This window comes from Hippopotamus amphibius, chromosome 15, assembly GCF_030028045.1.
Source record: "Hippopotamus amphibius kiboko isolate mHipAmp2 chromosome 15, mHipAmp2.hap2, whole genome shotgun sequence".
Taxonomy (NCBI): domain Eukaryota; kingdom Metazoa; phylum Chordata; class Mammalia; order Artiodactyla; family Hippopotamidae; genus Hippopotamus; species Hippopotamus amphibius.
This window is the reverse complement of record NC_080200.1, coordinates 15,856,138-15,881,941: the sequence shown is the minus strand read 5'-3', so window position 1 is coordinate 15,881,941 and position 25,804 is coordinate 15,856,138. Positions and strand designations below refer to the sequence as shown.

Below are 25,804 nucleotides of genomic sequence, written 5' to 3'. Positions count from 1 at the left end.
GCCAATCAGACATCCTGGAGGCTGATCCTTGCCAAAGGTCAAAGAGTCAATTCATAAAAGCTGAGGAACGCAGGTGCTGATTGGCCAGTCCAGACAATAGCTGGGGGTATCCTGGCCAATATGACTGTGGCAATGCAGGGCATGCCTTTGGCTGAGTACTAGGAGGTCTAACTAAACAAGACCCGGCTTGGCCCGCGGGCCACAAGTTTGCACCGGCTGTGGGTAAGGGGAAGAGGTGGAGACTGGCCCTTCCTGGTTTGGGTTAAGCTCAGTCTTCTGTGTAGCATTTGTGGGCACCAGTTAATGTAAGCTGTTATTATTAGGACTCCTACCACTATTATTTTATCATCATTTCCATCATCTCCCACTTGGCCCTTTGCTTCACAAACAGAATTGTAAAACCCCAGATCCCTAAACAGAGACAGACAAGGTGGCCAGTCTGGGTCTGGACTTTGTCTCTGCTGCTGCTGCTGGGGAATCTCCCTGGAAGGTCCATCAGGCATCCTCATGGCCCAGTGCCAAGTATTCACCTCCTCCCGGAAGCCCTCCGGTGGTGCCACATGGTCCCTGCTGACCTCTCTCTTTGCTCCAGCTGCCAACTTCCCATGAGATTTGGTGCCCGCCAGGCTGAGTCCCACCTCCACCCTACTGTTTCCTACTAGCCTGCTAGCCCAACCTGAAGCCCCCTTCCCTCCGACCCCTTCACTTCCTCCGGGTCCCTGCTAATGCCTGCAGTATGGGAGTGTCCCTGCCCTCCCCTGTCTCCTTCGGAATGTGGGTTCCTCGGGGTGGAGCTGAGGCTTCTGGTGGGGCAGCATCACCCAGCCCAGTCAAGCCCAGAAGAGGAGGCCATGAGTATTATCTTTAAAGGGTGGTTCCAGGGGGACAGACCCCACCCCCACCCCTTTTCTAGGCGGGAGCCACTCCCTGAGGAACAGCTGGCAAAGAGGAGGCTGAAGGCAGAAGCAGATGGCGCAGGGAGCAGAGGGTCCGGGGGTGGTGCCGGGAAAGTTCCATGTGGGCCCAGTGTTCCACTGAGCCTTCGCAGGGGGCTGTTGACCTTCCCTCACCTCTCTGCACCACTTCCCATCTCTTTGCATCATGGAGGTAAAGTAAAATTTGTGGTTAAATTGGTAGTTCCTAATGTCACAAAATCATTGTCTTGACTCGGATTTATCAAAGCCTCCCCAAGCACCAGGCCCTGAGCCTGCTACTTGATTCCTCCTAGGGCCCTATGTAACCGGACCATTTTCCGAAGGAGGAAACTGAGGCACAGAGGGGTGAGTTGCTTGGCAGGGGTCACACAGCCCAGACTGGGGAGCCAGGCTGGGAACGCAGGACGGTCAGGCTTTTGGAAGGAAATGGGCTGAGATGGGGTGTGTGTGTGTGCGTGCACGTGTGGGCACAGCAAGAACCCCTGAGTTCAGATCCCGGCTCCTCACTGTTTTGCGGGTTAGTAGGGGAGGAGGAAGCTGGCATAAGTTTTCATTACAATTGGAGGAGGCGGAAGGAGACCCTAATGGTGGTGATGGTGGTGGGTCTATGACCGTTTGCCCTGAATGATAGTGAGCTCTCCATTCCCGGAGGTATTCAAGCAAACAAGGAGACCTCAGGGTGGCAGGTGAGCCTCCTCCCACCTCAAAGGGCTCTGACTTGATTTTCTGAGCTCAAGGAAGCTGGGGTCCAGCCTTTGGGCAACGCCCCACCCCCGCAGATCCTCCCCTTCCCCCGCCTGGAGACCCTGTCAACCCCTCCCAGCCCTCCCTTCCAGCGCCCAGCAGCTTCCGGCCCCCTCCAATTGGCTGCGGGGGCTGATGACGTCATTGGTTGCCATGACGAACGCCCAACTCTGGATGTGGGCAGCCCTGAGCCCACCGATGTAAAAATAGTCGTGCATCCTAGAGGCAACCGCCCCAGCGTGTGTGTGTGTGGGGGGGGGGGGGGTGTCCAGAGAGAGAGAGAGAGAGAGAGAGAGAGTGTGTGTGTGTGTGTGTGTGTGGTGTCCAGAGACCTGGATTCCCGGCCCTACTCCCGTCAAGAGACGTGGGCAGCTGCTGCCCTCCGCGCCTCAGTTTCCTCGCCTGTAAAAAGTCCCCTGCCCCTGGTGGTTAGTAGCAGCCCAGTAAATGTGAGTAAAATTTAGCAAGTATTGGGATAGTCTGCGAAGGCCCTTGCTGAGCTCAACAATAACACAACAAAACACACAACGATAATTATTTCTGATCATTTTTACCCCAGAACCCTCTTTACGTTATCTCCAAATTACAGATGGGGAAACCAAAGCACAGGGAGTACCAGTCACTTGGCTTAAGGTCCCACAGCCAGGAAAGAACAGATAATAGATCTCGACCCAGGTCTGAGTGTCCTCAGATTCTAAACATGTGCTACACAGCCTTTTGAGAATTAAAAAGCCCTCTTGGGCAAGCCACAATTGAGGGTACGCTCTGGGGTCACAGTGGACCCCAAACACAGGGCTTTCTGCCCTATATATGGTGAGGACACCCCGGGTTGGTGCACATCAGCCTACTGAGCTCTAAAAGAGTCTTCAGTAGGGAGTCAGTGCTCCCATCCCACCACTGGTGCCCAGGACCCAAACCTGCATAGATTCTGCAGAGGGTGAGAAGGGAATGGCTTTAAGATCTGGGAGGAGACAGGATGAGGATGACTCAGGATTCTCCCTTTCCTCAAAAGATTATTGGTATTTAGGCACTATTGACATACTTCTTTGTATATAACTAGTTTATTTTAAATAATGAATTTGTTTTGTTTTGTTTTTAATGTAAGTAGGGGAGCTGAACAGAGAGGTAGATTGGGAATCTGAGAGGGCTTCCTGAAGGAAGGGATGCTTGAGCTGAAACCTGAAGGATGAGCTTCAATTAACTAGCACCAGAAGGGAGGGAAAGTGGTCCTGGCAGAGGATACAGCTGGTGCAAAGGCCCTGAGGCAGAGCTGAGTCCAGTGTGTGGGGTGAGCAGAAAAGAGGCATTGGTTGGAACAGGGTGAACAAGGGGCCAACTGGGAGATGAGGTGAGTGGAAAGCTGGGGATGTGAAGGGTTTGTCTCCTTGACAATGATCCCTGTTTTCTTTTCAGAAGGAGCTGAGCCTACCGCGCCGGGGACGTGGGTGAGTTCACCTGGGGCCAGTGGGCTGGGTGGGGCCCTGTGGTCCTGAGCAGAGATATTTCAGCAGCAGCCTCCAAACTGTGAATTTCTTTAATAATTACTACAAAGCTTCTCACCTTGATCCCGCCCCCGGTGTTTGCAAAGTACTTCACGGGCACCTCACATGGTCCTCAGCACAAGCTGGGAGGTGAGGTACAAACCATGCCTGTTTGCAAACAAGGAAACTGAGATGCATAAGGGTTGCATCACTGGCTCAAAGGCACCCAAGTTGAAAGGGTGGCATCTAGAGTCCAGACTGTGGAATTCCAACCAAGTATCCTGGAACCAGCTTACATGCCTCCCATGACAGGAAGCTCACTCTATTTCAGGGAACACCGATAGAAAATCATACACTTCAGGGTCACATAAATGTTTCTGGAGATTGGCATTTTGAGATCCCCAAAGCTCAAAGAACATTTGTTTAGTGCCTTCACCAGTTTACAGGTGGGGAAACCAAAGTCCAGGAGGGGGAGGAGTTTGCCTTGTGCTGGTGGTCTTGGGAAGTGTGAGTGCAGACACTCTCTCTTTGGAGGCTGCATTTGCCTGAGTTGAAGATGGGAATTACCTTGCACCTCAGTGAAATCACTCACTCGACAAACTTTTTTTGAGGACCTGCTGTGTTCTGGGCTCTGTGCCAGGCACAGGGGACACGGTGACAGGTCAATGCTGGACCCTGCTCATGGGGAGAGTGATGGAGTGATGTTCTACAGGGGAGAAATTAAACAGAGACAGACAGAGGGGGCTGGAGGGTGGCTTTAGCCCTGAAGATGTGGGATCTCTGAGAGGAGGTGACATTTGAGGCTAGAGCTGGAAGAGGAGGAAGAGACCAGGGTGAAAGTGTGGGGGGAACAGCATTCCAGGCAGAGGGAACAGCATGGTCTAAGGTCCTGAGGTGTGAACTAGCTTGGCATTGGAAAAACAGCAAGGAGACAGGGGTAGCTGGGGTGAAGCGAGCATAGGGGAGGTGGAGGGAGAGGAGCAGGGGTCCTGGGGGCTGGTTGAGAGTTTGAAATCTGATGGTGGAGATGGTCAGAGTAGCCCCCAAGCCCAGACCATCTCCTGTTGCACTGGGGATAGTGCAGCTGGTGGGGAGGGGCCTGAGAGCCCCAGCAGGGGCAGGGCTTGGACACTGCCTGAAAGGCGGGCACTGTCCCCAGCCTTTGCACAGGCTGGGGGCGGGGTAATGGACCGTGAATCAGTCCAAACCACTGAGGGCAAAGTCCCGGGCCACGGAGTAGGACCAGGACAAAGACTCCCTGAGGGTTGTCTACTCTTCGCCACCTGTGGTGTGCCTGCCTGGGTCCAGCCAGGATTTCGAGGGGGCCATGGCCAGACACAAACAACCTCAGACCTTCGGAGTCTGAGCTGGGCAGGAGGGAGGGTGGGGCTCGGGGCGCCAGGGGTCCACGTGTAGGGAGGAGGCTGGTGGGGCTGAATTCGGATATGAATAGGGGGGATGACTGTCCTGGCAGAAGGAACCCAGGGACGCAAAGGCCTGGGGGCGTGGTCGGGGGGCCTCCGGTGTGCGCCGGGATGCTGACACCCGCTGCGGGCGGCGGGGAACGCGGGGCTGAGCTGCTGTGGCTGAGCTGCTGTGGCTGGGAGGTTAGGGGCGGGGCACGCTCAGATCCAGGGTCCGAGAGACCCCCCGGGGGGCGGGGCTGGGCGAGCGCGGAGGCCCGCCTCGGCCGGGAAGGGGCGGGGCCCGTTGAAGGAGCAATAAACCCGGCCGAGAAGGCAGTGACCGCCCTTCCTTTCCGGCCGTGTTGCTGGGGGCTCGAGACCCGACACCCTCGGCGTTCCCCCCGGGGAGGGGCTGGCACCTGCGGCTCCCGCCTCCCACAGTCTGACCTTTCCTGCCGGGCTGGGCCTGCGCGCAGGTGCGGGGCTCGGAGCCCCGCCCCGGGGCGGAGAGATCCCACCCCCCACCCCACCGTGCCCCCGGCGGCCCAGCCCCCACTCCGCGTCCGCCTCGCCTGCCAGGCGTGCTGCCCCGGCGTACGCGTCTGTCTGTCCGTCCGATTACGACGCGATCAGGGCTTGGCGGCCACGAAGTCAGTACCCGGTCGCGTAGACGCGGCCCCGGCCTCGGCATGAAGTCCCGCAGGGACAAGCTGCACATCCCGGCGCTGACCCTCGAGTGAGTGCTTGGCCCTGGAAGGGGAGAGTCGGGGGGAAGAGGGGCAGGCTGACAACCACTCTGCTTCCGTGTCTCTGTTCAAGTCGCCCCGAGTCGCACCGCCGCCTCCGGGGAGCCCTCCCGGGTCATGCGTCTGGCTTCGCCCTCGCGGCCTGCGTGAGACCCAGTATCTCCGGCCTCGGGCCCCTTCTCCCTAGGGGAAGCACAACCCTGGCCCCGTCTCCGGATTCGTCCACACGCAGGGGTCGTTACCAGGTTCACCGTCCCAGGCCTCTTTCTTTGCAGTCTGTCTCCAAGCAGCCAGAGCCCGTCCTTGCTGAGCCCTAGCAGCCCTTGCAGCCCCTGCAGCCCCTCACTGGGCCTGCACCCCTGGAGGTAAGTGACAGCGAGTGGGGGCGGGGCTCGGACACCGCCCTGGCACCCCAGAGACTTGGAAGCAGCCCAGACCCAGCTCCCTCCCCAAGGTATTGTGGGCTGGGGACATGGACTCTCTGGGCCTCAGTTTACCCCTCCGTAAAATGGCACTGTGATCCTCACTAGGGCCACGGTGGGAAAATTCCATTTTCACTCATAGCCAGCTGGTTCCCCCTTCTGACAGATGGCCAGGGTGAGGCCAGAACTTGAGCTGTTGCTCAAGGACTTCCTCGAGACAGGTGCTGGGTTCCCAGCCCGCTCAGGGCGCTGCTGAATTGGCCTGGCCTCCTGGGCTGTGACCCAGCTCAGCTGGCCGGAAGCTTCCTCCCTCTGAATGTACACACACACTTACACACTTACTCCTAAGGCTGAGAGTCCACCATTAGAGCCCTGTGCACTGAACTTAACGAGGCAAAGTGGCGTAGGGGGAAAAGAACTAGCTCGACTGAGCGCCAGCTCTCAACCAAGTGCCTTCTGTCCCCTCCGCAACCCTGGGAGAAAAGCACCCTTTCTGATCCCATTTCCCTGTGGAGGAAACTGAGGCTCAGAGAGGAGACACCAGTTCTCCTGGTTCAGTACGTCGGGGGGCTAAGTGTCAGGGCCAGCTTTGCCATCAGAGTCTGTTGAGGGTTTGAGCCACCCTCTGTGACTGGGACTTGGGGAGGGTGTGTCTCAGGGTCTTGACCGCATATGGGAGAAAACATCATGGTTATAGTGGGTTCCTCACACAGCTTGGGCAAAAATTCAGGGAGGGACAGACATACAGGTCAGTGAGGTCTAGAATTTGATGGCCCATCAACCATTTACACCTTAGTATGAATGAGCTGCTCAGACTCTTCGCATGGGTCTTTAATGGGGAGAAGAGAGAACACTTTGGAGCCTACACTGGGTGCTGGGCAACAGGCAGGTACCTTCGTTAAGGAGGCATCTGCTGTGTGGTAGGTGCTAAGGGCGTTGCTATGAACAAAGTGAACATAATTTCTCCCTCTTGGGGCTCTCAGTCAGTTCTCAGGAAGTAGGCAATGAACAAGGGAATGGACAAACAAGACACAATCAGACCGAGACCTTTTAATGTGGTGTTTGAGGCAAGCCCTGAGTAGAGCTAGAGAAAGGGAGGCAGCAAGCAGAGGGAACTGCACATGCCAAGGTCCTGAGGCAGGACCAAGATTTTTAAACCCTCTGTGGCTACCTTGGAGGAAGAAATTTTGGCTGGGGACAGGGGATCGGAATGGAGGTGGCGGAGGCAGGGAAGTGGGTAGGGCAACATCTAGGTAGGAGATGGTGGGGCCTGGACCAGTCTGGAGTATCCAATGGGAGGGAGAGACTGTTGCCCCCAGTTAGCTGAGGAGGAAACTACGGCTTGGGACCTCAGAGTATGTTGCCCGGGGGCACCCTGGGAGAGAATGTCAGGCCAGATCCGACTCTGAGTCCTTGGCCTCAACCCCAGGTGAAGGCAGGATTACGAGAGGGACCTGTTGAGAGCAGATAGGTCAGTTTTACCAGGAGGAAACAGGCAGAGAGTTTGGGGCTCTAGCTGAGTCCGCTGGCCTCCTTGCTCACCACTAGGGGGCAGCAGAGCCACATTGCCTTGGGCCAGGCAAGGAAATGGGTCCCTGCCTGCCCTGCTCCAAGCACCTTAGGAATAAGCCCACATTTGTCCCCTTAGCCTCCAAGGCCCTGTTGGTCCAGCCCCTGTGATGCATCCCCACCCCCACCCCATCTCTTCCCATCCACCTCTCCAGTGCTTACCTGGCTCTAGCCATGTGGCTTCCTGGATTGCCAGAATATAAACTGGTCCAGCCTCAGGGCCTTTGCACTTGCTGTCCCTTCTGCCCAGAGCTCCATTTTCTCTATTTACTCCTTTTTTCATTTGTCAAGTCTCCATCAAGCTCTCAGATAGGAAGCCTTTCCTGACCAACCCTCCCCGCCCCTGCCCCACTGAAAGGGCCCCCAAGCCCCAGTTACATCCATTAGGCGCATCATTTCCCCTCATCCTGACCCCATCATGGGTGTGATTTCCACGTTTTCTTGTGTGATTATCTGGTCATTTTTCTCACCCAAAAGTTTGGGAGCCCCTTGAGGACCTGGCCTGGATCTGTCCTCGTCATCCTATAGCCTCAAGCAGGGACTGGTATACAGCAGGTGCTCAGTTAATGCTTGTGGCACAGGCAGATGGGAAGCAGCTGGGAGGGCTCTACCTTTGGTGGGTGACAGGCAGGTATAGCATTGTCAGAGGAGTGTTCGCTCTGGGGCCCTAGACACCAAGGACAGGAAGAATTTGGATTTTCTACTGAGGGCACTGGGAGCCACACAAGGTATGGGGCTTGGAGGAGCGTAGACAGTTCATGTGCAGGCAGGAAGGGCTGGGGTGGCCTGACCATGCAGGGTTTGGGATGGGGGCCTGTGTGTCCACCTAGGGCTTTCTTGTTTACACAATTACTGGCACAAGCAGAGAGAGGCAAAGTCCAAGGCACAGAGTTAGGATCCGAGCTCTAGAAAAGGGATCTACCCAGGAGGGTGAATTTGCTGTAAAATGAAGAGGCATGGAGGGTGTGTGAGCAGGGGAGGGGCTGGAGCTGGTGGGCAGTGGGCTGGCGCCAGAGGTCGCTGGCTCAGACCTTTCACAGGAGGTCTTTGCCATTAGCCACAAGCCCTCTGGATTGCCAGCTGTAGCCCTGTTCTGCAGAGGAGGAAACTGAGGCCAGATGGGCATGGGAGAAACAGCTGCTGGGGATGCCAGAGCAGTGGGCATAGGGGGAGGCATGTAGGCAGCGAAGGCTGGGGATGATGGGCAGCTCCTTTACTAACTGTGTGCAGAAGCATCCCTGGCGCACATGGTGGGGGGAGCTGTGGACACAGCGTGTTAGCATACAGCACACGAGACCATGGCTTTATCCGCACTTGGGTCCCCAGACCTATGGGACCTCGATCATGCAGGAGGCTCTGTTCCCATTATGCGGCTCAGACTAAACACCTGAGGCTCATGGGTGACCTCTCTTATCCTCATCTCCATATCTGACCTCAGCAGAGCCTGTTCTTTAGCTTCCGAGTAAGTCCAGAATCCACCCACGCTACTCCATAGCCCCACCCTGGTTCAGGCCTCAGTGTCCCCCCTCCCAGACCCTGTTACAGGCCCTCACTAGCCTCCTGCCACCTCCACTCCTGCCCCCAACAGCTCCTGTTCCTCATGGCAGACGTGGGGGGGTGTGTTTTACAAACATAGTCCAGATCACACCATCCCCCCGCCCCCATCCTCCATGGCTCCCTATTGCTCCTGCAGTAAAATTACTCCTCCCTGCAGCACACAAGGCCCACGTGGTGAGTCTTCCAGGCATCTTCCCCTCAGTGCTGCCTCAGGACTTTTGCATGAGCTGTGCTCTCTGCCTGGGTTGCTCTTTCTCTATGGTTGGCTCCTCCTCTGTCTCAGTGCCTCACTGCTGGCTACACTGTCACCTCAGAGAGACCTTGTGGCTAAAGTTGTCCTTTGCCAGAATTACCCCTGTTCTTTTCCTTCCTCAGCTTCAGGGTGAAATTAACTTGTTCGTTTAATTGTTTCCTGTTTACTGTCTGCCTCCCCTACCAGATTGGGGACGCCTGGGGGCGGGGATTATTTGTGGCCTGCATCCCCAGGGTTCGGTACAAGGGCAGGCACACAGTAGGTGCTCAGTGTTTGTTGAGTGAATGAGTGGCCAGATATGAGTTGTTTGAGCCCCAGTCTGGGGGCCTTGGAGACCAGGCCTGGGGAGACACTCCACAGATATCTGGGCCACAGGGTGTGGGCCACCCGAAGGTGACACGTTTACCGGGCACTCTTGGAGGCACAGTGTAATCTTCGTGTCAGCGCCATTTTCCTCCCATCTTACAGTTGAGAATACTGAGGCTTAAGAAGTTAAATCAGGCATCTGATTCCTGATAGTAGCCAGGTTGATGGCCTTTCCCATCATACAGACAGGAAGAGCATATTAGATGCCCTGCTTCAGTTTGCTAAACATGCCCTGTGTGGCAGTCCAGTGCTGGAAGATGCTGGGACCTCGAGGAGCCCAAGCCTGGCGAAGACAGAGCTGGACAGACACAAGAGAAGGCTTCCTGGAGTAGGGGACGCTGGATTTTGCCAGGCAGGAAAGGCATTCCAAGGAGTAGAGCCAGCATGGGCTCGGTAGCATGAGCTGGGCCAGGCCGCTGCATGGGTCTTGAGTGCCGCAGTCAGAGGGGTTAGCGCCGAGAGAGGGGTGAAAGGAGGACGCGATCGGATTTACCCTTTGAGGAAAGAGCCAATTTCCAAGGCCTTACATCCAGGTACCGCCAACGCCCCGCCCCCGCCGCCCGCTACCCTGGCAACGTTCCGCCCCTCCGCCCGCGGCCATGGCAACGCCACGCCCACTCGCCCGCTCTCGGGTCGGCCGGCCTTGCTTCCGCGTCGCTCGCCCCTCCCTGCCAGGCCAGGCCCCGCCCCCTCGCCGTCCTGGGCGGGGTTCCCGGCCTCGCTCCCGGGCGCGCGCTTCCTCCTCGCCCCCCTACCCCCAGCCCCGCGGCGCGCCCCCCGCCCCTCCCCGCGGGGCTCCGGGGGCCGATCCCGCCGTGAAGGTTCGCGCCCCGCCGCCGCTGGTTGCGCCCCCGCGCCTCTCGGGCCTCTGGCGGCGGCGGCGGCACAAAGGGAAGCAGCATGTCCGACCCCAGCTACTGGACGGCGGTGGCGGCGCCCGGCCACCGGAGCCGCCTGGCCAAGGGCGCGCTGCTGCAGCGCTCCAAGAGGTAGGGGGCTTCGCGCCCGCAAAGACGCGGCGGCCGGCCGGGCAGACGCGAGTTGCCCAAAGTGTGTCTCGGCAGCGTGGGGAGCGCTACTGTTTGCGGCGGTAGGGGGAAGTGGGAGGATGCTTTGGGATCCAAGTATCCCCTGGAGTCCCAGGCACCCTCCTTTCACCGCTCGTTACCCAGATTGGGGTGTCTGTCCGTTGGAGTCGCAGCTCAGGTGGTGATAGAGGCAGCAGGGATTTGGGACTGAATCGGGATTTGAACCTGTCCCCTGGGCAGACCTGGGGAGGAGCTTCTTGGAAAAACTGAGGCTGTTCAGTCCCGGGGGCCCAGTCAGCGGAAATGTTGGTTCAGAAGTAAGTATTTGCTGCAGGAGGCTGGTGTGCATGTCAGTTATCAGGGGGAAGAATCACGGTGTTCTATCGAGAGCAAATTGGAGTCTCAGTTTCTCCTTTTGAAAAGCAAAGAAGCTTAAGTGAGGGCTGTGATCTCTCTGGACCTGCGTTAAAATTCCAGCTCATCCACTGTCAGGCTGTGTGACTTCAGGCAATTCCTTAACCTCTCTGTGCTTGAGCGTCTCACCAGTGCTTGGTCGGGGCATTCCCAGAGGGGAGCACAGGCAAAGGCTGGGCGGTGGGACCAGCTGCTGAAGGACTCTGAATGTCTAGTCTAGGGTTTAGGCTCTTCTCCCAGAACCTGGGCAGCCACAGAAGGCACCTCAGGCCCTTCTTTTCTGACGTAATTCTCACTCTCGGTTGTACCGCCGTGGTGGTTATTGAAAAACTCGGCAGCTTCTCGGGGTCTTGGGCCTTCTCCAGGGAGGGCTGAGCAAACAGTCAGTGCTCAATAGATGCTCGAGAATTGAACAGATGATGTCCAGTTCCCCTTTGAGATCTCAGATTTGGTGGTTTTCAAGAAGGCCCTGCCTGAGAGCAGGAGGAAGGTGGCCAAGTGTTTTTCCCAAGTGCTGTTGGAAGTGAAAAATGATACATCGAGGTGCAGCGTGGGGGTGAGGAGCCGTGAGGGGCTGGAAGAGGATGTGGCCTGTCGTGGGTGTGTGTGTGTTGGGAGCGGGTGACAGGAAGTTTTGCAGGAACCTGTGGGTTTCACTTTTGCTTTTGCACCTCAGACTAGAGGACAGTCTGTGGCTGATGACATCTGTGGCCTCAGTTTTCCAGGCCGGGAAGTGGGTGCAGCTGGTCTCCTCTTTCCTCCGGGCTTTATTGGTATTGGTGAATGTCGGTGATTTAATTCGCTGGAGAGGCATTGTCTGCTCTCCCACCACGCACCAGACTCTATGAGCAATGTCGGGAGGTGACCGTATACGTACCTGGCACAATTTACCCACTGTCAGGCCCAAAGCTGAGCACTGTGTATGCACCTTGCATAGTATACAGATGGGGAAACTGAGGCTAAGAGGGGCAGCTGCACATGGAGACGCGTAGAGGCTGAACCCCTCCTCCTCCCTGCACATCTTGTCTCCTGAGTCAGTTGCTGACCTCGCTCTCCTTGGCCTGCACTGTGCCTTCTGCCTGGGACACCATTCCTGGCCCTGTGAGGCCCCAAGATTTCATCTCTCCCTCCCTGCGCAGTTCTCCCGCGTTGGCGGCTCTGGCTGTGTGGGCTGCTGCACTTGTCGAGCAAGCAGAGCCGTTGCCGGGCGACTGCCAGCATTCCGGGGCGTTGGGTGGGGGGGGACACGACACCGCGTCGCTCCCAACTTCCCTCTGCCGGGGTTGGAGCCAGGGAGGGCACAGGTGGGAGTTACTGGGCAAGGTGGGGGGATGGGGCCCTGGGCCAGGGGTCTGGCGGCCAGGCGGGAGCTGGGATGAAGGGAGGAAAATGTGGGCAAAAGTTTGGCAGAACAAGAACAGGACCCAACTGTGCAAGATGCTGACTTTAGGATTTCCAAGGGTCAGATTGGCATTTTAGGAGGATCTTGGGGAGGGGTTTGCCCAGAGATTGGAGCAGAGACCCTGGGGAAAGGTGCATATAATGGAGTGGGCGCCTGCCTCAACCCACCTGTGGGTTCCAGGGTCCTCTCCACCCTCTGCCTTCTTTGCCAGTGTTCCCAGCAGTGGCCACGACGTGCGGAAAGCTGTGGGGATGGGATTGTGAACACAGAAGCCGGAGAACCTGGGCCAGGGACTCCTGGGCTGAGCTCAGAGCCATGGCGGGGTGGGGGGGCTCCGCCTGGGGAGCAGGGAAGGAGTGGTTGCGCCCAGCTTCCTGTCCTGTCCCGAAGCCGGCAGCCATGTGCTCCCACTTGAGCATGTGGTCCTCTGAGCCAGGAGGCCCCGGGCCTGACCTTGTCCCCACCTCCCCCCAACAGCTGCCGCAGCGGGAACCGCAAGAGCCTGGTGGTAGGAACGCCCTCGCCGACGCTTTCCCGGCCCCTGTCACCACTGTCCATCCCAACTGGTGAGCTCGGGGGGGCAAGTGGGGGCGGGGTGGACGTGTCCTAGCTCCACCCCCGCTGACTCAGTTTCCCCCACCTCCTCCTCAGCAGGCAGCAGTCCCCTGGATAGTCCTCGGAACTTCTCAGCTGCATCTGCTATCAACTTCCCTTTCGCCCGGAGGTGCGTGGTTCCCGGCTTGGGGGATGGTGTTGACCCGATGGGCAAGTGGGACAGGCAGGGGCATGCACTTTGGTGGCTGGACCTGCCTCTTCATTAGCCTTTTCCCCTCCCCTGGCCTCTGCCCTGCGGTGGTCTCTCCTCTGGCTTCCGCCCCCGGCAGACGCACGCACACATGCACGGCCTCCTGTAGCCACATCCCACGCACAGACAGGTAATTTCTATGAGCCCTGGGGGAGAGGGAGGGGGTGGCATGGCCTGGTGCAGGAAGCACTCATTCGCTGAAAGTTATTAATTCACTTAATGAGAGCCAGTGGTGGATCTGTTATGTGCCAGGCACTTAAATATCACTTATTCATTCAACAACATTGATTGAGTGCCTGCTGGGTGCTGGGCCCTACGCTGGGGCTGAGGAACAGGAGGCTGGACTTTGGCCCTCAGAGAATCCTCAGTCTGTGGGAGTGGCCAGCGTGTACCCCAGCAGTGGCAACTCAGAGAGCGGCTTTGATGGCGGAAGCACTGGCAGCTGGCGTCAGGGAGGACTTCCTGGAGGAGGTGGCCAAAGAACAAGGAGAAAAGCACACATTGGACTTGGTCACCCTGTATTCCCGTTCTTGGCCTTTTCAGAAGGTCCTTCCTTCAGTGGGGCCAGGATGGGCCAGCCACAGTGCCTGCAGGGGCTGTACCTTCCTTCCAACTTCTCACTCTCCTCTCCAGGGCTGACGGCAGAAGATGGTCCCTCGCGTCGCTCCCTTCTTCTGGCTATGGAACCAACACGCCCAGCTCCACTGTCTCGGTACCCACAGTCCTACCTTGGCAGGCAGACAGCGGAGTGCCAGGTTGGGGGTGGAGTAGACACATCTTTGATTTTTTTTTTTAAGATGTTGGATAGTTGTCCAGTCAGCAGATGTCCCGGCTCCCCTTGTGTGCCCCATTCCGGGCAATGTAGGGGTCCCTGAAAGGACCCAGTCTTGGCCCCAAAAGGCTACTGGTCCGGGGCACACAGATATCCTCATCCTTGTGTGGTTAGGGAAGGCCTGGTCAGAGGGGGTCTTGGGGCCGCCAAGGGAGCAGGTAGGGAGGGCTTCCTGGAAGAGGGGACATCAAAGCTGGAGTTTTGAGGGAGGCATAGGAGCCAGTTACCACCTGATGACCAGCAGACAGCCTGGGCCTTGAGGGATAATGCTGGGGTCCTGGCTGTGGCGCTGACCGTGAACCCGTGGCCCCAATACCCCCTCCTGCCAGTCGAGCTCATCCTCCCGGGAGCGCCTCCACCAACTTCCTTTCCAGCCGACGCCGGACGAACTATGCTTCCTGTCCAAGCATTTCCGCAGCTCAGAGAGCATGGCTGATGAGGAGGGCGGCCACCGCTCACCTCGCCTTCGCCCCCGCTCCCGCAGCCTCAGGTGGGCCCCGACCTCTGACCCCAGCCCCTCAGTGGGCTGCCTTTGGGACCCACATCTTGGCTCCTTTCCCACCTCCAGTCCTGACCCTGCCCAAGCCCAGCCTCTGGCCCTTGGCCCTCAGTCCTGGCGCAGCCACCCTTCCCTGCGCTGTGTTTTGGGTCTCACGTTGTAAGCCAATGGTCCCCTCATTCAGCCCTGGACGCACAACGGGGACCTTCGACAATGAGATCGTCATGATGAATCACGTGTACCGGGAGAGATTCCCCAAGGTGGGCAGCGCCTGGTGGCTGGACCAGCCCCAACTCCCCTCCATGTTGCTGTCTCTCCATGGCGCGTGCTATCTTCTTGGCTCTGTCATCCTCCATCTGTCCGCTTCTGTTTTTCCCTCTCTCTCTATCTCAAACTCCCCCCACCCCCCTCGCCCGCATCTGTACATGTTGCTTCTTCCCCTCCAATGCTTGGATCCCGTTGTCACCTCTTCTCTCTCTCCCGTCCCCATCTGTGCATGTCGCTCCCCAGCCGCATCCAATGACCAGGTCGCCCCATCTCCACTCCCCCCACCCAGGCCACAGCACAGATGGAAGGCCGTCTGCAGGAGTTCCTAGCCGCCTTCTCGCCTGGCGCCCGGCTGGCACTGGCTGACGGCGTCCTGGGTTTCATCCACCACCAAATCATCGAGTTGGCCCGCGACTGCCTAGCCAAGTCTGGAGAGGCGCTTGTCACTTCCCGCTACTTCCTGGAGATGCAGGAGAAGCTAGAGAGGCTGCTGCAGGATGTGCGTGGGGGCGGGGCGGGGGGGAAGCGGCACAGGGTTTAGGGATGCCCAGGCAGGGCAGGGCGGGGCGGGATCAAGGGCCCGTAGATGACGCTACCACCCATCTACCCCCAGGCCCACGAGCGCTCAGACAGTGAGGAAGTGGGCTTTGTTGTCCAGCTCGTCCGGAAGCTCTTGATTATCATCTCGCGGCCGGCGAGGCTCCTCGAGTGCCTGGTGAGTGTCTTGGCACACGGCCTGGTGCCGGGCTGAGACCAGGCCCCCAACAGCCCTGCCGAGATACAAGAGACAGGCCCCATCGTGTAGGGCTTTGAGAGGAATGCTGGGGGGCGGCCAGGCTGGGGTGGGCTTCCCAGAGGAGGGGCCAGGAGTTAAGATCCCAGGGATGGATGGAGTCACTGGTGAGGATGCACCCAACCGAGGGAGTGGTGTGCGCAAAGACTGCAGGTGGGACCAGGCGTGGGCTGACCATCCCCTCTGCACCCCCAGGAATTTGACCCTGAGGAGTTTTACCACCTGCTGGAGGCTGCCGAGGGCCAGGCCCGCGAGGGTCAGGGCATCAAGACGGACCTGCCGCAGTACATCATTGGGCAGCTGGGCCTGGCTAAGGACCCCCTCCAGGGTGAGCTGGGGGTGGGGGCAGGGCATAAAGAAGAAACGGGGCGGGGGTGGTGAGATTGGGGTGGAGCCCGGGATTCCAACCCATGCCCATCTGACTCCAGAGCCACCGCTGTCCTTCCTCTCTCTTTGGCTCTGTCCTCGGCTACCTGCAGGGCACGTTATGGGGACAGGGCCCGGGATTCCAGGATAAGGTGGCCACACATTGGATCCCCTGACCTGCCAGCTGCGTTAGAGCCTCAGTGTACTCAAATGCTAAGTCAGGTTGGGCCAGGGTGCCAGGGGACCACCTTTAGCAGTGGCACTCATGTTGTCCTGTGAATTCACAAAGCATTCTCCCAGTTTCATCTGACTGTGGCCCGGGAAGTGGGACCCAGAGTCAGACGGGGCAACCCATGGGCACGCCTGAGGTGGTCAAGAACCCCCCAGCCAGGACAGGAGAACAGTCGAGACATGGGGCTAGGGGAGCATTGAACTTGAACCTGGCCTGGTCCAGGCGGTGGTCGGGGGAGCTCTGGGAAGAAATGATATTGAAGCCGGGGCCTGGAGGTTGGGGGATGGAGAGGTAACCAGGTGCAGATCTGGGGCAGAGAGAAAATGAACCGGGCAGCGGGAATGGTGAAAGCAAAGGTCGTGAGGTGGGTCTGTGTCTGGCGAGCTGGAAGAGCAGCGAGGAAGGGGTGTGGCTGAGGAACGAGGAGAGCTGGGGGGAGGCGACGCTGTCAGCAGGGACCAGCCACAGTGGCCCGCGTCCACTGGGACTGGGCTGCCATTCTCCCCATTTAAAGCTGGAGAGACTGGGGCTCCAGGCAGATGAGATTGAGCTGGGGTTCAGGCCCAGGTGTGCCCGAGGCCAGATCGCCTGTGGACTAGCCGTGTGGCCGCAGCCGAGCTCCTGTCTGTCTGATGAAGATGACAGCAGGTGGCACTGTGGGTGGGCCCGGGTGTCAGAGGAAGCAGGAAGTGGCCAGGCAGGCAGGTGGCAGCTGAGGCTGCAGGGGCAGATCATCTACCCAGCATCGAGCAGGGGGCCCACCACGAGTGGGAGGGGCTGCATTTGCACCTGGTTCTCCCTCACCCCGAGGCTCCACTGCCCCATCTCAGCCTTCCTCTGTGACCACGTGACACTGTGTTCATGGCCACCATCACGGCTGATATTCACCAATCGCCCGCTCTCACTCAGGGCTGCCCCTCTACCAAGCCCCGGGGCTGGAAACTAAGGGGGCTCCCCTGGGCCATGCCCTGGGCTGAGGAGGGTTAGCCCGAGTCACAGCTGGTGTTCACAGGCCCAAGACTTGGGGCCAGGGTTCAAGGTAGGCTGAGCAGTCAGAGCCTGGGCTTCCCACTGGCCCTTCTAGAAGATTTCTCAGTTGCTGCTCAGTCCAGCCTCCTGGGTTTGACTGAGTCCTGGATGCAGTAGAGGCTCAGTGACAGTATCGAGGAAGCTGGTCAGGGGCGACACCATTTCTCCAGCCTAAAATGAGCCCTGGAGGCCTCAGGAAGTCTCTGGGTGGTGGAGGGGCAGGGCTCAGAAACCTCATTTGAGACTCCTCCCTCACTTTTCAGAGATGGTGCCTCTGAGTCATCTGGATGACAGTGGAGGACAGCCCCCAGCACTGGAGTCCCCAGAAGTAAGACGCAGAGCTTTGGCGCCCCCACCTGTCTTGTTCTTTTGATGGCAGACCGGGTGGCCATGAGAAGGGCTGGGTTTGCTGTTTGCTGAGGTTTTGCATGTAGTAGGTGTTTAATGAATGCCTGTGACTTTGGGAGGAAGGTGGGGGCACGTGAGATTGCCCTGCCCTGGATGTTGGGCAGGGCAGGGTTGGAGGGGGCATTGGAAAGGGGAGCTTTGCAGGATGTGTAGGAGTTTTCTGGAAGGAGGGCATGCATGGTTTGAGCAAAACCTGAGTTTAAGTTTGTATAGGAGAAGTAGCATCAAGTGCCAGGACCAGTGGTTGGGACTTGGGGGCAGGAAAAACAGCCTGCTTTGTGGTGGGGCAGGACCCTGACCCCTCTTGCGCCTCCAGAGTCGTGCCCTGGTCGGCCCTTCACGGAGGAAGCCGTGCGAGAGCGACTTCGAGACTATCAAACTCATTAGCAATGGGGCCTACGGGTGAGTCCTCGGGTCCCCTGGAGACCCATTTCTCAGATGCCCATGAGGATGGCTAAAGCCCACACAGCCCCTGAGTGTGCATGTGGGGAAACTGAGGCCTGAAGAGAAAAGTGGAGGCACAACACAGCAGGGGCATAGCCTTGGAAGGGCTTGTCCACAATCCAGGTCCTTACTTGCCCCAGGTGTTCGGGCTTCTAGGAATTTGGGCGCTGAGCAAGAACAAAGACGGCCACACGATGGCAGTCGCGGGCAGCAAGCCTTCTTTAAGGGGCCACTTGGACAGAGTTGCTTCGAGGGAGGTGGGGATGGAAGGGGGGAGGAGTCCCTCACAGCATAAGACCGTGGCGGCCGTGGGGGGGTGGATTACAGAGAAGGCTTCTTTGTCAGCAGCACAGTGGGGAGTGTCTGGATCAGAGAGCTGCATAGGGCAGGAGCAGCTTGGGGTCTTCAATACCCCCAGCGTTTATCTTACCTATAGAGTGTGTGAAACCAGCAGGCTCTAAATGGCTAAAAATCTGCTTCTTTGCGTTATAGTTAAAGCAATTTGAGTGTGTGCCAGCTGGGCTTTTGAGCTAACAGGTCTCAGTCGGCTGTGAAGAAATAAACAACCGAGGGCCCATCTTTGGCTCTTTTTATAACATCAGGGAGAGTGGCTTAAACCCAAGGGGTAGCTGCTTTGGGAGAAGGGAAGGCCAGGTAAAGAGAACAGGTGTCCCGGGTGGAGGGCATGGCATAGGCAAAGGCGCGGCAGCTTGGGTTCTGGATCCAGGTCGGGTCCCGGTGCTGGCGGCGGGGGGGGCCTGGATCTTGGGCCTCAGCGAGCCTACCCCACCCCACCCTCCGCCCCCAGGGCTGTCTACCTGGTGCGGCACCGGGAAACGAGGCAGCGCTTCGCCATCAAGAAGATCAACAAGCAGAACCTGATGCTTCGCAACCAGATCCAGCAGGTCTTCGTGGAGCGCGACATCCTCACTTTCGCTGAGAACCCCTTTGTGGTCAGCATGTTCTGCTCGTTCGAGACCCGGCGGCACCTGTGCATGGTCATGGAGTATGTGGAAGGTGCGGTCACTGGGACTTGCATGCCTCCGGCAATGGGGGGCTTACCCCTTATCCAGAAGGAAGTCCCTCCTTTGACCACGCTGGAGTCTGCTCTGTGCTCCTTGGGGTCCCAGCCTGCCTCGGGGGACCCTCAGTCTGTGGCAGGGGACCCAGCCTTAGGGGGTTGGAGCTGGGGGGCGCCAAAGAGAAGTGTGAGGGCAGGACCCTAAGGTATAAGGGTAGAGTGGACAGCCTAGGTAGGCAGGGGGGACTGGTGGGCAGAGGCCTAGAGGCTGGAGTAAGAGCAGGGCAGGGAGGAAAGCCTGGGTCGGAAGGACTAGGATGGTTGGGGACCAAGATGAGAAGTTGTGCGATCGGGTTTGTAGTTCAGGAGAGAGCAGAGCCTTCAGGTAAGCGCAGGATGTGCATTTACCATGGTGCTGCCAGGCGAGGAGAGGGAGTGTGCACTTAGGAGGCACCAGCTGTGTACCAGGGAGGGAACTGTGCACTTACAGAGCTGCTGCTCCACTAGGGAAAAAACAGAAGGCAGGGTCTGCCTACCCTCCCGCCCCTCCCAGTTCCCCACCCCAATTCAGGACAGATTGGAGACACTTTGTAGGAGGTGGGGAGGGCACGTAGGCACAAGTCTGGGCACGGCTGTAGAGCCAAGGGCCTCTGCGAGCACGTCCGCGCCTCTGCAGGCGGGGACTGTGCCACGCTTCTGAAGAACATGGGCCCGCTGCCCGTGGACATGGCCCGCATGTACTTCGCGGAGACGGTGCTGGCGCTGGAGTACCTGCACAACTACGGCATCGTGCACCGCGATCTCAAGCCCGACAAGTGAGTGACCCGGGATCTCAGGGGGCGGGGCTCGGAGCAGCCTGGGGACGGGGCCTCTAAGTGGGTCGGGGGGCTCCTCGGGAGCCCCACCATCTGGATTCTGCCAGCATCATGGGGCCCCCTGCTGGTGGAAAGCAGGGATCGTGGCGATGTTGAGCACCTGGTGTGTACAGAGGAGAGCAGGTACTTACTAGGCACCTGCTAAGTGCAGGGGAAGGACAGTGCACTTATGGAGGTGCTACCAGGCAAAGTGAGGGTGCACAGACTGGACAGGGGAAGGGACCGTGCACTCGCAGAGCTGATGCCGCACGAGGGAAGGGAACATGCACTTATGAGGCACCAGCTGTATACAAAGAGCAGGGACATGCGCTTTGCAAGACCTTATGTGTGAAGAAAGGGACTGTGCATGTCTTGAGCACTTGCTGTGTATTAGTGCAGGGAAGAAAGTGAATTTTGCTTGGGGTGTTTATTTTATTCTGGCTTCTAATAAGCACCTACTGGGTGCCAGGTCCTCTCTGGGTGACTGCAAAACACAAGTGTGAGTGTGAATAATCCCTCATGCTTTGTAACCCCTCCATAATTATCCCAGCACTCGCCCCCTGCATTGATTGAACACCTACTGTGTACAGAGGAAAGGGCTGCTCTTCTATCAAGTGCCCTCTAGATACCAGGCACGAAGTGTGAGTTTCTCAAGTACTCGCCACATGGAGGTGTGGACATAACCATTAAGAGTCTGCATGTTTTCAAGGCATCTTATAGTTTGTGAGTGGCTTAGGAAACAAAGCACAGGACTTCCCAGGTGGCGCAGTCGTTAAGAATCCACCTGTCAGTGTAGGAGACATGGGTTCGATCCCTGGTCCGGGAAGATCCCACATGCTGCGGAGCAACTAAGCCCGTGCGCCACAACTACTGAGCCTGCGCTCTAGAGCCCGTACTCTGCAACAAGGGAAGCCACCACACTGAGAAGCCTGCGCAGTGCAACGAAGCATAGCTCCTGCTCTCCATGACTAGAGAAAGCCCGTGCACAGCAACGAAGACCCAACGCAGCCAACAATAAAAATAATTAATTAAAAGAAAAAAAGAACAAAGCACATGTATTTGGCCCCTGCTGTATACCTTGGGCTGTGCTTGCTAGTTTAAGGAACCCAGACGGTGGTATAACTAACTCCTCACACACTGATGACCCTTTTGAGTCTATAAAAGCTGCCGTGTGTCGGGCACCAGCTGTGGAAATGTGATCAGAACAACAGTTATTAGACAATGACTATGTCTTAGGCCCTGAACACTGCAACTGTCTTCTTTTTTTTTTTTACACAATATTTTATTCTATAAATTTATTTTTATGTATTTATTTTTGGCTGCATTGGGTCTTCGTTGCTATGCATGGGCTTTCTCTAGTTGTGGTGAGTGGGGGTTACTCTTCGTTGCAGTGCTCGGGCTTCTCAGTGTGGTGGCTTCTCTTGTTGCAGAGCATGGGCTCTAGGCACACAGGCTTCAGTAGTTGTGGCACGTGAGCTCAGTAGTTGTGTCACATGGCATGTGGGAGCTTTCCGGACCAGGGATTGAACCCGTGTCCCCTGCATTGGCGGGCAGATGCTTTTTTTTTTTTTAATTATTTATTTATTTATGGGCTGCATTGGGTCTTCGTTGCTGCACATGGGCTTTTTCTGGCTGCGGCGAGCAGGGGGCTACTCTTCATTGCCATGTGCAGTCTTCTCATTGCGGTGGCTTCTCTTGTGGCAGAGCACAGGCTTAATAGTTGTGGCGCACAGGCTTAGTTGCTCCACGGCATGTGGGGTCTTCCCGGAGCAGGGATCAAACCGGTGTCCCCTGCACTGGCAGGTGGATTCTTAACCCCTGCGCCACCAAGGAAGTCCCTGCAACTGTCTTTTTATAAAGTTTTTATGTTGAGCATGGAACACCTACTGTGTGCCAGGGACAGGGGCCCCTTTCTCTGATGGAGGTACTTGCTCTGTGGAGGCGTGACCATAACCCTTAAAAGCCCCGCATGGTTTCAGGGCATCTTGTAGTTTGCGAGTGGCTTGGAAAACAAAGCAGGTGTGTATTGGCACCTGCTATGTACCTGGGCCTCTGTGCTCAATGCTCTAAGCCCCCTGTGGGATCATCCTGGAGTGGGGTCTTCCAAGGGTCCCCAAGGCAGGACCTGCCCCACCCAAGCTCAGGACCCTCATCTGCCAAACGGGTTGGGAAGGTGCAGCCCTAGGGTTCAGGGAGGAACAGGCCCACATAATAGATGCTCAAGAAAAAGACTTTTTCCTTTTCACTTCGGAAGATTTCAGATACACCCCAAGTCAGGAGACAGTGCATTCGGTTGCTAGGGCTGCCCTAACAAAGTACCACAGACTCGGGGGCTTAAACAAAAGAAATCTATCCTCATCGTTCCGGGGGCCAGAAGTTCAAGATCAAGGTGTCGGCAAGGCCACGCTCCCTCTGAAGGTGCCGGGGCAGGATGTGTTCCAGGCCTTTCTCTTGGCGTCTGGTGGTTCCTCGGCTGCGGCACCATTACTCTAACCTTCAGGTGGCACTCCCCTGTGTGTGCGTCTGTGTCCAAGTTCCCCCTTTTTAATTTATTTATTTACTTATTTTTTAAAATATTTATTTGGTTGCGCCGGGTCTTAGTTGAGGCAGGCAGGCTCCTTAGTTGCAGCACACGGGCTCCCTAGTTGTGGCATGCACACCCTTAGTTGCAGCGTGCATGTGGGATCTAGTTCCCTGACCAGGGATTAAACCCAGGCCCCTGCATTGAGAGCTCGGAGTCTTAACCACTGCACCACCAGAGAAGTCCCCAAACCCCCTCTTTTTATAAGGACACCAGTCCTGTTGGATTAGAGGCCACCATGTTCCAGCATAACCGTATCTTTTTTTTCAAATTAATTAATTAATTTATTTATTTATTTATGGCTATGGTTGGGGTCTTTGTTACTGCACACAGGCTTTCTCTAGTTGCAGCAAGTGGGGGCTACTCTTCGTCGCGATGCTTGGGCTTCTCAGTGCGGTGGCTTCTGTTGCAGAGCTCGGGCTCTAGGCACTCAGGCTTCAGTAGTTGTGGTGCGCAGGCTCAGTAGTTGTAGTTCAAGGGCTTAGTTGCTCCGAGGCATGTGGCATCTTCCTGGACCAGGGCTCGAACCCATGTCCCTGCATTGGCGGGCAGATTCTTAACCACTGCACCACCAGGGAAGTCGCCAGTATGAGCTCATCTTAACTGATCACATCTGCAGCAACCATATCTCCAAATAAGGTCACATTTGTAGTTTCTGGGAGCTAGGACCGCAACGTGTGAATTTTGGGGTTTACACAGTTTAGCCCATAACAGAAGAAGGGTACAGCGCCCCACAAGTCACAACACTCAGCCAGTCCTCTTTCCTCCCTGTTGCTTCAGTCCTCCCCGGAGGGCGATTTGAAGCAAATCCCAGGCATCATATCATTTTCTTTGTGAAAAGGAAACAAGTTTTTAAATACCAAGTATACTCAGCATTCAAGAAATGAACATTTTTAAAAATTTTTATTTATTTGTGTATTTATGTTTATTTATTGGCTGCGTTGGGTCTTCGTTGCTGTGTGTGGGCTTTCTCTAGTTGCGGCGAGCGGAGGCTGCTCTACATCGTGGTGCGCGGGCTTCTCATTGCGGTGGCTTCTTTTGTTGCAGAGCAGAGCTCTAGGTGCAGGGGCTTCAGTAGTTGCAGCACACGGGCTCAGTAGTTGTGGCTCTCAGGCTCTAGAGCACAGGCATGGTAGTTGTGGTGCATGGGCTTAGCTTCACTGCAGCATGTGGGATCTTCCCAGACCAGGGATTGAACCAGTGTCCCCTGCATTGGCAGGCAGATTCTTAACCACTGCGCCACTAGGGAAGCCCAGAAGTGAACATTTTTGAGGCAGGGGTGCACCCATAGGAGCTCAAGAAACGTGAGTTCTCTTAGCAGAGGATGGCACCAGACCTGCTACAAGGCCTTGATTTTGTTGGCTTACCTGGTAGCTACACCAAAGGGTTTTTTCCACAGCTGGTGTACACAGTAGTTGCTCAAGAAACATTCCTATTTTAAAAAACAGCATCAGGGCTTCCCTGGTGGTGCAGTGGTTAAGAATCCACCTGCCAATACAGGGGACACGGTTCGATCCCTGCTCCAGGAAGATCCCACGTGCTGCGGAGCAACTAAGCCCATGCGCCACAACTATTGAGCCTGTGCTTTAGAGCCTGTGAGCCACAACTGTTGAGCCCATGTGCTGCAACTACTGAAGCCCACGCGCCTAGAGCCCGTGCTCCACAACAAGAGAAGCCATGGCAATGAGGAGCCCGCGCACCACAACGATGAGTAGCCCCCACTCACCGCAGCTAAAGAAAGCATGCACACAGCAAACAAGGACCCAACACAGCCAATAAAATGAATAAATAAATTTAAAAAAATTTAAAAAAAGAAAAAAAACACAACAGCAGAGGCACGGAATGGGCACACGGAATTGTTTCTAGAGTCGAGGTACACAGCAGTGCCAAATAAATGGTTCCTGAAACTTGGATACACACAGTATATTCTCCAGAAATTTACTTTATATATATATTTTTTGAAAAATACTTGTTTAGGGACTTCCGGGTGGCATAGTGGTTAAGAGTCTGTCTGCCAATGCAGGGGACATGGGTTCCATCCCTGAACAGGGAAGATCCCACATGCCACGGAGCAACTCAGCCTGTGTGCCACAGCTACTGAGCCCACGTGCTGTAACTACTGAAGCCCACACACCTGGAGCCCATGCTCCACAACAAGAAGCCACCTCACTGAGAGGCCCGTGCACTGCAATGAAGAGTAGCCCCCACTCGCCACAATTAGAGAAAGCCCGCACGCACAGCAATGAAGACCCAATGCAGCCAAAAATAAATAAATAAATTTAAAAAAAATTTATTTCTTTATTTATGTATTTGGCTGCACCGGGTCCCAGTTGCAGCACTTGGGATCTTCGTTGCCGCGTGCGGGATCTTTTAGTTGCGGCACGTAGGCGTCTTAGTTGCGGCATGCATGTGGGATCTAGTTCCCTGACCAGGGATCAAACCTGGCCCTCCTACCCTGGGAGCGTGGAGTCTTAACTGCTGGACCACCAGGGAGGTCCCCAGAAATTTATTTTTAAATGGGCAGGTGTACCCAGGAGGTGCATAAAAATGGGACTTTATAAAGCTGGCGCATATCATTTTATCACTTACAATATTTATATATTGAAGCTTGCAGGAGAACGTGAACAGCAGTGTATATGGTAGGTGTGCAAGTTCTAAAAGCTGGTGCACTCATAGGGGCACAGATGTTTCTGTGCGCAGCAGGTGCTAAAGACGTGCACTTCACAATAGGTGCTTGCAAAGTCTTTAGTTTGTTAAAAGAATGGAGACAGGTGCAAAAATACCCTGTAGATCCCCCACCCCCAGGAGGAGTTCAGGAGACGTTGTAATGCCCTGTGGGGAGATGGTGTGGTTCTCAGGAACCTGATTTTTGCACAGCGGCATATACAGTTGGCGCTCAACAGCAACACCAGATGCACCCAGTTGGTGCACAGAGATGTTTAATGAATTTGTAATATTGTCCAAGACCCGTTGGTTATTTCAGTAACGTGATCACGCACAGGAAGTGCTTTCTGATCCATGGAGGGGTCGGGCCGCCTTGGGAGGGACCAAGTTCTGGGTGGGGAAGGGGTGGGCGCAGCCAAGCCCCTGGGGCCCCCCAGCCCTGAGCGCACCACCCGCCTGCCCACAGCCTCCTCATCACCTCGCTCGGCCACATCAAGCTAACTGACTTCGGCCTGTCTAAGATCGGGCTCATGAGCATGGCCACCAACCTCTACGAGGGCCACATCGAGAAGGACACTCGGGAGTTTGTGGACAAGCAGGTGGGCGGGGCTGCCTCCCTCTGCCTGAAGCCCGACCCCTGGGACGTGGGGGGGACTTTGCAGCAAAGAGGAGAAAATAAACTCTCC

The 25,804-nt window shown here is 56.6% G+C and overlaps 1 protein-coding gene across 13 annotated transcripts in view; it reads left to right on the top strand.

Annotated features, from left to right (window-relative positions):
* Positions 1–5,120: 5,120 nt before the first annotated feature.
* The window catches only part of MAST3 (microtubule associated serine/threonine kinase 3), a 31,993-nt gene continuing 11,309 nt past the window's right edge, over positions 5,121–25,804 (top strand). For 3 of the 13 annotated variants that reach the window (XM_057709598.1, XM_057709591.1, XM_057709604.1), the window contains exons 1-16: positions 5,181–5,302; positions 5,588–5,677; positions 12,801–12,889; positions 12,975–13,047; positions 13,208–13,258; positions 13,762–13,840; positions 14,290–14,450; positions 14,644–14,719; positions 15,016–15,225; positions 15,340–15,441; positions 15,715–15,847; positions 17,410–17,474; positions 17,871–17,956; positions 18,807–19,015; positions 19,696–19,834; positions 25,585–25,717. In XM_057709598.1, coding sequence (XP_057565581.1) covers positions 5,256–5,302; positions 5,588–5,677; positions 12,801–12,889; positions 12,975–13,047; positions 13,208–13,258; positions 13,762–13,840; positions 14,290–14,450; positions 14,644–14,719; positions 15,016–15,225; positions 15,340–15,441; positions 15,715–15,847; positions 17,410–17,474; positions 17,871–17,956; positions 18,807–19,015; positions 19,696–19,834; positions 25,585–25,717 — 1,743 coding nt within the window. In that variant the 5' untranslated portion in view covers positions 5,181–5,255. Of the gene's footprint in view, positions 5,303–5,587; positions 5,678–10,194; positions 10,469–12,800; positions 12,890–12,974; positions 13,048–13,207; positions 13,259–13,761; positions 13,841–14,289; positions 14,451–14,643; positions 14,720–15,015; positions 15,226–15,339; positions 15,442–15,714; positions 15,848–17,409; positions 17,475–17,870; positions 17,957–18,806; positions 19,016–19,695; positions 19,835–25,584; positions 25,718–25,804 lie in introns of those variants that run through there. The other 10 variants (XM_057709601.1, XM_057709596.1, XM_057709603.1 and 7 more) reach the window with 8 other exon arrangements.